We start from the raw sequence: 12,340 nt of genomic DNA, 5'->3' as shown, positions 1-12,340 counted from the left end.
AAAAAAAAGAAGAAAAAGGGGATTATCATGTAAACATTTTAAGGGGCTCTAAGAAATGCCAGTAAATATTTCAGATTCCCAGTACAGTTGTGAGTGATGGTAGTACCATAAGAAGATGTGTTGTGGTTTGAGCCCAGAGGGCAATTGAGCACCAGGCAGCCATTCACTCACCCCTTTTCCTGACAGTGCTGAGAAGGAGAAAATGAAGCAAAAGGCTCAGGAATCCAGGTAAGGACAGGGAAGGGTGGCTCACCCGTTACGGTCACAGGCAAAAGACAGACTCCTTAGGGGAAGAAAAAAAAAAACCCACATCACTTTAATTCAAACGCTAACAAAAGCACCTAACAGACAAGGTGGGACAGTGAGAAGCATCACCACATCCACAGAAACCTCCCCCCCCCCCATTCCCTTCTTCCTGGGCTCAGCTCTGCTCTCAATCTCTCTACCTCCTCCCTTCCAGCAGCACAGGGGGCTGGTGCTGGGGGTTACAGTCAGTCCAGCTATTTCTTCCTTCTCGGGGTAGGGGGGCAACACTGCACATTCTTGCCCTGTTCCAGCATGCTTCCCCTCTCACGGGGCGGGGGGGGGGGGGGAGTCCTTCCCATGGGATGCAGCCATTCCTACGCTGCCCCCCCGTGGGTCGCACCCGCATGTTGCAGTCCTCCCAGTGCTGAACTGCAACAACCGGGGCTGCTTTTCCCCTCAGAGTCCCAGCTTAAGTGCAGCCACCTGCTTCAGTGGGCTCCTCCACAGGCTTCAGGTCGGCCTCTGCTCCACCATGGACCTCCACGGATGACGGGGGTGGCCCTGCTGTCTCACCCCGGGCTGCAGGGCAGTCTCTGCTCCAGCACACCTACCCCCTTCCTCCTCCTTTTTCCCAATGACCTTGGTGTTCACACAGAGATTCTCCTCATAACTCTTCCCCACCACTCCAACTCCTCCCAGGTTCCCCTTCTTAAATACATTATTGCAGAGGTGCAGCCACCATCGCTAATTGGCTCAGCCTTGGTGCAGAGGTGGGTCTGACTTGGAGCTGGGGCAGCTTCGAGAAGCTTCTCACAGGGGCCGCCCCGCCAGCCCCCTCCCCTGCTACCAAAACCCCCACCACTCACACAAACCCAGCACGGATGGCAGCCTAGCCAAGGTCCTCCAGACAGTCTTACAGAATGGCAAAAACATACTAGCAAGGACATCCTCCTGCCCTAACTGGAGACACGGGGTCTCAGAGATGCCAACAAAGCAAATGCAGTGCAATTTATGTTAGGAGCGTAACCCATTTTGATGGGTCCAGAAGGGTCTAGATGAGCAGGCAATGCACAAGGATCATATGGGAGCAGGGAGATATTCTTTGCTCAAAATGTAAAGCAGAGAAGTAAGCATAATGACGGGATGCATTTAATCTAAGAGATGAACTTCTATCTAGTTTTACAAATATTATAGTTTCTGGCATATTGATCTGTATTCAAAAGGGCAATGTTATTTGCTAATTATTTTAACATGATTGTTGTTCTAAGTAATTCATCGTACTAGAAACTGCTACCACTCCTGTATACCAAAGGCTTTAGAGTACAACAGCTAGTACCTTAACTAACCTGACTTAGTTCTCTTGATGTAATTACAGATCTGAAAGAAGCCTGATACTTAGCTTCTGCATTGAAAGTACCATTATATTTAGCATCCAGTTTCATCCACAGCTGTCACTTTTTTTTTTTTAAACAGATTTTCTTCAGATATTCTACTATAAACAGTCATAAATGAAAGCCTTGACTCTCAATTTATCAATGTCCTGTTTTCAGTCCCTTTGTCCTTTCCTTTGGTACTGAAAGGGTGAGAATGTGCCCTTCACAGTCCCCATTTTGTCAACTCCAGTCAGCTGTTCCACTATTTTTGAGTCTCCTGTGGGTGACCAAATTCATTAGTTCTTGAGGCATCATATAATTGCAGGTGGATGTGGTGGGTGCTATGACAAGCCATTTAATAGGCACTTCTTGCATGTACCAGAAACTTTACCACTGCAAACTGTGAGGAGCTCAGGAGTTAGGCATTGACTGCAGGGGCTGGTAGGGACATGGGGAGGCCCAAGGGAGAAGGAGGAAGTTGGGTAGTGGTTGGGGACTGCAGTTTTCAATTTAGGTGAATTTCAGCAACAAATTCCTTCCTCAGAATTATCAGCTGAGTTCCATTCTCAGCCCTCATACCTTCTTGGTGTGTAACAATTCATTTGTCCCTCAGTTTCCCTATCAGTGAAATACAGAGAAAATACTCACACATCCTGGTAGAGATGTTTGACAGCAAAAGGTAAAAATACTTGTCTGTCCGTCCATCCCCATACTGACATTTCCTGTGAGAAAGCCTATAGGAAAAATCACGCACATTCAGAGCAGGTTAATTTACTGAAACCAGTAACTGGAGAGCTCACCTGGTGCTTGCTTTCATATTGCTCTGGTCTTTCCTAGTTCAGGGCAGACATTGTTCATGGGCAGGAAGAAGTCTGAAGAAATGCAGTGAGACCCTGAATGATCAGGCAGCGGCCACGGCTCCCTTGGCTGCCAGACGCCCCCAGGCATCTGTGCTTCAGCTCCAGGGCACTTGACCTGCTTTGGTTTAGGTAACTGCAGTGCTCTTCCTCTCCTGAGCTCAGCAGCACGTTTGCAGACACAGCCTTTCTGTCAGTCACCCCTTCATGTAAATAGCACTGCACAGCCCACCGACTTCACAATACCAGCATCAGGACCAACCTTTCACGGATCCTAGTAGCTTAAGCTCATCCCTTCTAGGCAGTCAAACACGGAGGCTTTTCCCTGAGTCACGTTATGGTTGAAAGCACATAAGGGCTCCAAGTGTAGCTATTTCTGGCAGGGAACCAACAGCTAAACAAAGTTAACTTAACCACTGACCCTTCTCTCATTGCTTCTAACCTTTGGGCACATCTTTTCAGGAAGCCCTGAAAAGGAATTCAAAAATCTAAAGCAGACCTTTACCCCCTTTTTTTTTGTTTTGTTCTTATTTCCATTTCCACCCCCCCCGCCCCCTTTCTCTCCAGAGTCACATCACAGACTTTCTCTGCCTTTCCAAGCTTTTCAGGCAGTACTCTTCCACTGCCCCAGTCAAGCTTCTTCTAAGCTGGCTGATGACAAATAAATATTCTCTTCTGTTTTCCCTCGCTCATCCCTTCCCCTTTATCAATTCTGTTAGATGGCCAAAGAACCTGCCTGGTTACCAACCCACTTGACAAATTACTTTTCTCTGTTTGACACCTTTCTTCACAGCCTTGTCAGCCCACAGGGACTGGCTCAGCAATCTTAAGCAGCACAAACACCGCACGTTCCTATATGTGTGCATACACATATATCACACGTCCCCTATTCCTCGGTCTTGGCGAGTATCTCTGGGGACAGGCTAATAACTAAGGTCAAATAACTAACGTACAGTTCAGAAGAAACCAAACCACTTAATACTTCTTTTAAAAAAAAGTTTCCACAATCTTCCCCTATTTTCTGTTATTTTTACACACTTGCCACTTGTCATTATTCTGCTGATTTTAACAAACTTCTTGGAGACAGCAACTTAATTACATCTTTAAAATTCTACTCCATTACACATTTTTTTAGGAAAACTATCTCTCGGAATAACAGTTCATCAAATTACTTGTTTGGGGAATTACATTTCAGAAGATAAAAGATACCAGTGAAGAGTAACATTTTAGATTTGGATCTACTGAGGTTTAATTGCAACAGAAAGCAATGTGAATTAAAAGTGACCTTGAATTGATAAATGTGTGCTAAGACAAAATAAGTTTATTAGCAAATAATTTTTAAAAGTGAATAGTCTTTAAAGATGCTAGGTATAAGACGAAAACTAAGGGTAGCAAAAGTCTGCTGTTAACAGACAGTAGTATGATACGCCTTCTTGCTTCAGCCCTGACAGAAAAATACATGACTTAGAAAAATATATTTTAAAAGGAGAATAAGCCACAGGCCAGAATAAGGGAAGAACGATGTTTAGTAAACATGAGAAAGCTGGCTTCAGATTGACAGGACTGGTTCAAAGAAACCAATCAAATCTATCATGAAGCAACTAGTTGTTAACTCTGTAGATGACAAGAGCCTACAGTTCAGCAGGAAGGCAGTAGGCATACTAGCTGGAATCTGAAGGAGGGCAAAAAATAATAGTTTAAGAACACATAACCAATTAGGAAATATTAAAAGGCCTGGAAGAGTAAAAATAAGCATACACATTTTTTTACCTTTATAAAACAAGGAAATTCTGTCAGTTTAGATTCAGTATCCCAAAGACACTTCCTTGTGTCAGCAGATACTACAGAGATCTCGAAGTCACAGCTACGAGTGCACAGTGATGTGCAAAGAGCCATGGGGGGAAAAAAGAAAAAAAAAAAAAAGCAAACACTAGATAATCAAAGTTCATTGAGAAGAATCTGTGTAAATAATCTTCCTTTGACTGGAAAATTAAAAGCAGGGGATATAGAGGTGCAAACAGAAGGGTTTTAGAAATAATTTTGACAAATTTCTCACATTCAAATCTCAGAAGAAATTCAAGAGCATGTATTCTAAATATGGTGACAAGGTTGGCATACAATGAGTTGAAAACTTACACTAAAAGTCCGTTAAATAATTGGAATATAACGAGTTTATTAAAAGCAAAACCACCTGCATGACCCCAGCTAGGTCTGAGTTGCAAATACAGACAGAACTGATCATTATAAATGGAAAATGTGTTTGGGAATTACATGTAATTTGTGGTAAGACTCACAATGCTGTACCTATAGTATTTGACCACTGTATGGAAGTTGTGCAGCCAAGCAGCAACACGGCAGGGCAGCCTGGGCATCAGTGCCCTGAACTGCTGAGGTGGCAGTGACACTCTTGGAAGGGTGAGAAATACAATCCTCATTCTGGCATGTAGTAACAGGACTGGCATGAGGAAGAGAACAGATTACATTTATGCACCCAGGCAAGAAAGGGGATCACTTTAACATGAGGATGGACTTCTAGAATGTAAAAACTATTAGATATGTTGGTTAACTGCTCTAACAAACTCAAGCTTAGAGGTAGCATTTTATACACAGACAACTTACAAAAGTGATGATGTATGTAAGGAAAAGCTTTTTAAGCAATAACATGCTGATTTACTGGAAAGGGCTATGCTAGCATGTTGTAGAATATCAAAGATTCCAAGCAAATGTGATTCTGTGACTCAGATGTTTTTTGAAATAGTATGGGTATAACTGATACTGCTACACTTCAGGATGGGTGGATTGGTCTCCAGCCAGTCTGTATGTTTCTAATTCTATGGGGCTGTTTTTGTTAGAGATTCTTCACCAGAAGAAAGGGGTTCTTTTTCTGCCCCAGTGGTTACCTCTCCTGTTCCATACTTGTTTGTTATTTTATCAGTTAGTATGAATTTTATTGATAGAGTTATAGAAAATATGGAAAGTATGTGGAGTGGAAAAAAAAAAGATGATTGAAGACACTCCCCCCCCAACTCACCTTCCCCTGGTGCACGCTCACACGTCTCGGCGTGAAGCAGTGAGGCAGGAGCAGGAGGCCTGCCCAGCGAGTGCTTTGTTCGCTGCGGATGGCTGCAGGCCACGGGGCTGGGGAGTGCTTTCGGCCAATCCAGACTGGCAGCGTGTCTGGTGTCTATCAGACTAAACCACAGCACAAGAGATGCATCTCTTTCTTACAGGGCTGTTAGTCTGAATTGTTCTGCTGCACTAAACAAGACTAATTTTGGTAGCAGTAAAATTGATGTATCTTATTTACGTATATTAATCAGAATGTACAGAATACAGTGTATGTTATGGTAATACTTTCTCAACTGTTCTGTCATAGTAAACAGAAATTGCTCAGCAACATAAAAATTCCAGCACTCATGCAAATTTAGGCCTCATTATAGCATTAAAGAATACTAACTGCGCTAGACAGTACTCTTCCAAAAACATACCATACATTGCAACAACAAAATCTGCTGCTGCAGTCTAATTCCATGTGGGATTAACTGCAAACAGGAAATACAGGTAGCATTCCCCTTTGTATAGCTACATTTTTATTGTTACAAAATGAATTTAGTATTTTAGCAGTAATGGAATAAGCAATTAAAATATAAAGTTAAACCCAACAGCTAGAGCATTTGATGTCTTTTACAAAGTCACTGGGATAATGCCAGTGTTTGGCTCACCCTCGAAGAAAAGCATAAACCAGGAAACAGCATTAAGGCTTTTGGATGCTCCACAGATTAATTATTCAGCTATGACAAAAGAAATTCATGAGGGCACTGCTCAAGTCTTATTCTGACTTGTTATTCTTGTTTTATGGCTGTATCTTCAGTGTGAAGATTTTCTGTTGCTCCCAACTCACCATGCCACTATTCATGTGTAATTTAAAAACAATCCAGTTTCTATTCTGAGTCAACACCATGTTGACACAAAGCCAGAAATACACAGTAGCACTGTGCTCTACTACTTATTTGCAGTCAGGAGGGTTCCATCAACCACGAGCTGCACTGACCTGAATAAAGAAAGCTTACAACATATGCGTAGCCTTTCCTGCTTTGCAGTCACTAGCACTATTATACCATTCAGTTGTGATGCCTGCTTTATGGAAGACACATGGATGCTTCCTCACTCCTCAGCTGGCCAGTGTGTGGAAGCTGATGAAAAGCTATAAGGAAGATTTGCCTCATACTGCATCACCCTGTTAAAAAGCAATATGATGATTGTAAAGAAAAAAATAAAATAGTCTGGTGGATATACATAAATATTTATTATCAGTTTACCTTCATTTTACTAGAAGTCTTTGAACAGTTTTTCTTTTTTGCCAAAATGTTGCATCTCTGATACAGTTGCTACTGTCATAGCTTCCCTGCAGTGGGAAAGCACAGCATATACTTAGATTCCAAAATAATCTATTCAAGATAAAGAACCTTCAACTTTAGTGCATACAGAGCTATTCAAAGATTGGTAAAAAGACCCTCCCTTCCCCCTCCCAAATTAAGAGTCTGTTACAAAGATATTTCATTACCAAAAAGTGAATATAAAAATGCTGGCTTGAAAAAGTGATTTCAGAATTTACTGTACACATTGTAACAATTTATTATATAAGCTGCTTCTACATGCAAGCAGACCTTACATTTGGTGTAAAACATTTATACACATTCTTTACAATTTGTACATATTTAAATGGCTGTATCAAACAACACTGTGCTATGGAATTTCGGAAGCGAACAACTAAAATTGGGAGGAGAAAAAGACAAGGTTTATAAAACATGAACAAAACCTGTGACACTGAAAAGCATCTAGACTTAGGCTTAGTCTTGTTTGGTTTGGTTTCAGGTTATTCAGGCAGACCCGGATTTTCCTTCTAGCACACAAAATTAACACCAATGCAAAACAGAATAAGGCAACTATTCAACCAACCAGCAGACTGTACCCGTCACTTAGAATGGCTTAGTGGTAAAATGCATTTTAAAAGTTTTTTATTTTTTGCTAAAATGTTTATTTTCTAGGCACATTTTAGCAAAAACTGCGTTTTGGCTTTCCTGCTTGCATATGGCATGAAATTAATTACTGCAGTTGCTGCCCATTTTGAACAGGACTGACAGTGGCTTTTTTGTTTTGTAAAGCCCAGGCCTCAAATGATATTTCAGTAGTATGAAAGAGGACACTGGGCCACTTGGTAAGAGATGATGATCAAAGCACAGAGTTTGTGTGATAACTAATGATGTTATTCAGTATTTTTGTCACCTTTTAGTTTGCATTAGAAGGTAACGAGAAGTTAACCCAAGCCAAAAGCATACCATACTACTACACGAAGGCCTGAGCTTAGCTGGAATCTGGGGACTTGTACTAGTCTGGGTTAGATGTGTCAGTGTCCCCTCTGCTGAAACACTGCCAACTGAGGGGTGAAAGGGAAGCTGGCCCTGCATGGCACTGAGGAACACCAGTGCCTCATGGCATAACATCTGGGGGGTGTCAAAGTGCTGGTAGGGAAAACGGTTTTTCACACCTTCCTGAATGGCTCGTTCCTTGTTTGTACTTTGTCTTCTTACACAGTGCAGAGCGAGAAAGAAAGAGCCTGACATAAGCTCTGAGGTGTTGTGCCACAAGTACAAGATTTAGTTAGAAGGGAAAAAAGAGAGAAGAATGAATGGTATTTACCAGAAGTCATAATAGGAGCAGTATGCCATGGCTGCACAAGGGAAGCAAAACTTAGAACAAAGTGTTCCTTCAGGAGATTATCATGAACATTTACCAGAAACATACACCAATATAATTTCCTCCTGGCTACTGAATTGCTAGAGAGCTGAATTGAATATAATGAATATTAATGTAATTTTCTCAAGGTGGTCTGCTTTCCCACTAAAAAAAAAAAAAAAAAGATATAAGTTTGTAACTCTGATGTTGATTAAGAGTTTTTGGAAGACCATCTGATAGATGCAAGTCTGCATTAAGTCCATGGCAACATATCAGTTTGATAATTTAGATCCCTATAACTGACAGCATTATCTAACTGTTTTTATTTAAATAATGTTACAAATGGGAGAGCATTCAAGATGAGAGAACCTTATCTTATGATTTAAGCTGATAAAGTAAAATTTTAAATAATTACTTTTCTACAACTGATTTTTTTGTTGTTAGGGTCTTTTTGGTGGGTTTTTTTGGCTGGCAAAGGCTAATAAGTTTTTAATAGCATTGCCTCCAAATCAGAAAAGCACTTCGGAGTTGTTTTTGTTGACTACTCCTTATTCTCTACATCACAGGAAAGCGGCTGAGTGCCTGCCTCAGCTTCTGTGCAATCTGAAACAAAGAAACAGAACATATTAAATATGTAGTCACTTCACACTACACAAAAATAGGACTGCAGGCCTAATTAAGTTAATTGTTCCCTCATTTTCTGAAAAACTACAGATTTTACTGTAGATTTTGTGTATGTAGGACTCTCAAATCATTCCACTGTAAAGACTTTTCTTCTCATATATACACTTTCTGCCTTGTTCATTTTATGCTTTCACTGCTCAGGTTGTGTTGGAGAAGGTATTGTAGGCAGGGCTGTCATCCTACCTATTAGGTTATCTGGCACTGCACTATGCAGGAGGGCCACAGGAACAAAGCTAGATTTTTCATGAAATGCGTTTCCCTGGTGAAACAAGGCCGCACATCAGAACTGAGCTCCTGTGCTCTCCGCACAGCTCCCACGGTAGCCAGCATCCCACATGTGAACGTGGATCTGGTCCTGGTACTGGGGGAGAGAGGATTGGTACAAGGAGACTGGTGAGGCTGCAACCAGAACTGGGATAGACTGGACAAGAGACTGAAAGAAGGGAAGGGGAAACCTATGCCTGACCCCATCAGATGTGTCAGAGAAACTGAGCACAGTGACCTGATGGGGGACATGAAGTTCTCGTCCACTAAATACACCACTGTAGGCTCACCAGCACCTTTTACTGCTGTGAAGAGCAACCAGTTACTTGTATTACTCCTTTAAGTGATAGAAGCCAGGTTTCAGCCCGCTCAAACTCACGTTTTACCAGCATATCACATTAGAAAATTTGTTCTCAGTTTTCATTTAAAGAACCCACAAGGAATACATACATGAGAACAATGTTAAATGGAACTAAGGTTGTAGTTCAAGTGTTCAGAGTTAACATAGTTAATATGTCACCTAAACCACTCCAGCCCCTCCCACCTCCCACTTGTATACATCAGGCTTTAAATCACAGAAACGTCCCTTCGTCCTCCCATCCTATGGGAGGGATGTTTCATTCAGTTGTATTCAGTGCAGCAGGTCCTACTTACTGCATACCACAGAACTAAAATTCTTTGTAACCTTATAACTAGCACTGAAGGGGGGGGGATCAAGCTGTCAGCAATTATGTTTCTCAACACTGGTTTTTAAGTCTATCGTGTCTAATATTACAGTTGTGTACATAGGATAGTATCTATAGGAAAATATTATTTTAACTCATTCTTTGGTTTTTTTTTTAATTTGTTACATGTACAATTCTTCAAACATCTGCTCTCTGGGAGAGGCTCAGAGAAAAAGATGATTAAGTACTGCAAGTATTTCTTATAAAAGTAGCAGCACCATATGTGCCAGGAAAATGGCACTGAAATACTACACCTTACCGTTTCATAAAACTGTGCTTGCTGCTCCAGATACAGACGAATGACACTGTTGTAGTCATAAATCCGGTTACTGTGGAAGTGATTCATCTCAGCTGCAAGCAGACCCAGGAGGCAAATTATTTAAGAGAAGCATTTGTAATTAGGAACAGTTTCACTCAGTTCAGGTTAGTTACTGTGCAACAAGCTCAGTGTCCAGCCCTGCCAGCGTAGTTACTGTTCTCATGCTTTCACAACCTATTTTGCTTGCAGCACTCAAGTCATGATGGAGCTGTTTGTAAAACTGGTAGGGTATCACTTACTGCTAAAATACAGACACTTCCTAGATAAAGCCAAGTTCTTGTTACAGTGCTCAGGTGTACCAAGATTTGATAAAGAATACAAATAGCATTTTCTCCTACCAAGGTAATTGCTCTTTCCTGAAGTGTTTCCAACAGAATTTGGCTAGGACATTCAGATTTCCAAGGGTATAGATATCAAGTTGTAAGCCACGGCTGTAAATATCTAGCTCAAAAAAACCCAAGATACAGCCAATAGTGTTTGACCCATTTTTGACTGAGGCCATTTCAGTAGAAACCTGAGAAACAGCATCACTGAATCTATAACACCTTTCACTACTTTTTGCATCTCCTGTCAGATCACAGCTTATGGCTGAAGTAAAAAGTTAAATATATTTCAGATACCAATAGAGGGAGAAGAAATATTATAGATTGTAAAAGTCATCCTAGAGGGCTCTTTCATGATTACCACTTATACAGCTGTCTTCTTGCATCATTGTGACCAGGAAGGAGGGGGTAGGGAGTTTTCTTGTTTTTAAAATCATTTTTGTGTGCTGCTCTGACTTCCTCCTGTAAAATACTGAGTACTCGTGGCTTTAAGTCAGCAAAAAAAATGCAACCCCCTCAGCAATGAGTAGTCCCATGGAAGTGAGTAACAGGATGCACTTAAGGGCTTGACAATCCTGCAGGACTGAGCCCTGACTCCTCACTTCCCTGGTTTTTCAAGTGAGGTGTGCTACATCTTATGTTTACAACATCTCTGTCCTAGTCTCTCTGTCCTAAACAATGACAATCTCTAACCTGAAGAGGAAAAAGTTAATTCAAAGAGCATCCAGGAAGTGAAATTTTATCCACAAGAACACAAATCTAAACTGGATCACGTCTGACTAACCCGTGAGTCAGAAAAAACACTTCTGCACATGATGAACTTCTTCCTGCACTACGGGCCATGCTTTTTCTTTGAGACATTATCACTTCAAAATGAAAGAATCAGTCTGTGGTGGTTGCCTTTTTTTTTTTTTTTTTTTTGAAATTGCATTTCCAAAACATGTATCTTTTGCAACAGCAATACGAGATTTGAAGGAAAACAATGGGCAAAATAACTGCAATTTTAGGAAAATCTAAGCAGGTCACAAAAAAAAAAATCCAAAATCCCACATTTAGTTCTTATTATCATTCCTGGAGGAACAAAGATTCTCTTCCAAAGTTTGTAACTTAAGAGATGTCTTTCAGAGGTCTACAACGTTACTATTTAGCTCAAAATTTGGTTTACCTTGTAGTGCATAAGCCATGGTGCTCACACGTTTCACCATGTTCTGTTTGTCTTGTGGTGTTATTTTACTGGTTGCAACTAATTTATCACTTTCCTTCACTCTTTCTATTGCTCCCTGTAGAAACCAAATGCAGAAAGATTAAAAGAGTAGATTGAAAGAGTAGTCAACTTTTAGGTCTTTAATAGTCATCTAAAATGCCACTGGCCACATTTTGAGCCTGCACACTGTACACATATATATATAGATGCACAACAACGAATTCTGCCTCCCCACATTTTCACCCAAAGTTTGTTATTTCACTCTATTGCTTTCAAGAGTTCTAACAGCTTGCAAAAAGTGACTTCAAACACAGGCATGAACACAGTCACTAGGAAACTAAGTTTGCTGAAGACAGTAATGCACAAGGATATATACAGGAAGGACAAAAAGACCAAGTTTGAAAATACAGCTGACGAACACAACAGACATCCAAAAGCTCCAAACTATCAAATGCCTATAGAACCTTATTTGCGCATTATACAAGATGAGACAGCTGTTTTCCAAGAGGTACAACTCATTGCAATGTATAACTTCTGATTTAGGAAAATCCTCATGTCACATAAACAACAAGCATAAAAAGAAATGCCTCCCCCTTCACAATGTATTTG

The 12,340-nt window shown here is 40.9% G+C and overlaps 1 protein-coding gene across 3 annotated transcripts in view; it reads right to left on the bottom strand.

The window, feature by feature from the left end:
* Nucleotides 1–6,763: 6,763 nt before the first annotated feature.
* SNX9 (sorting nexin 9) overlaps nucleotides 6,764–12,340 on the bottom strand; it is a 67,002-nt gene continuing 61,425 nt past the window's right edge. For all 3 annotated transcript variants that reach the window (XM_033011645.2, XM_033011643.2, XM_033011644.2), the window contains exons 16-18: nucleotides 11,693–11,807; nucleotides 10,145–10,236; nucleotides 6,764–8,815 (exon numbers count right to left, since the gene is read on the bottom strand). In XM_033011645.2, coding sequence (XP_032867536.1) covers nucleotides 8,768–8,815; nucleotides 10,145–10,236; nucleotides 11,693–11,807 — 255 coding nt within the window. In that variant the 3' untranslated portion in view covers nucleotides 6,764–8,767. The remainder of the gene's footprint in view (nucleotides 8,816–10,144; nucleotides 10,237–11,692; nucleotides 11,808–12,340) is intronic.

This window comes from Tyto alba, unplaced genomic scaffold (genome assembly GCF_018691265.1).
Source record: "Tyto alba isolate M040663 unplaced genomic scaffold, T.alba_DEE_v4.0 Super-Scaffold_22, whole genome shotgun sequence".
NCBI lineage: Eukaryota > Metazoa > Chordata > Aves > Strigiformes > Tytonidae > Tyto > Tyto alba.
Note: the sequence above shows the minus strand (reverse complement) of the source record. Positions and strands in the feature narration are given on the sequence as shown.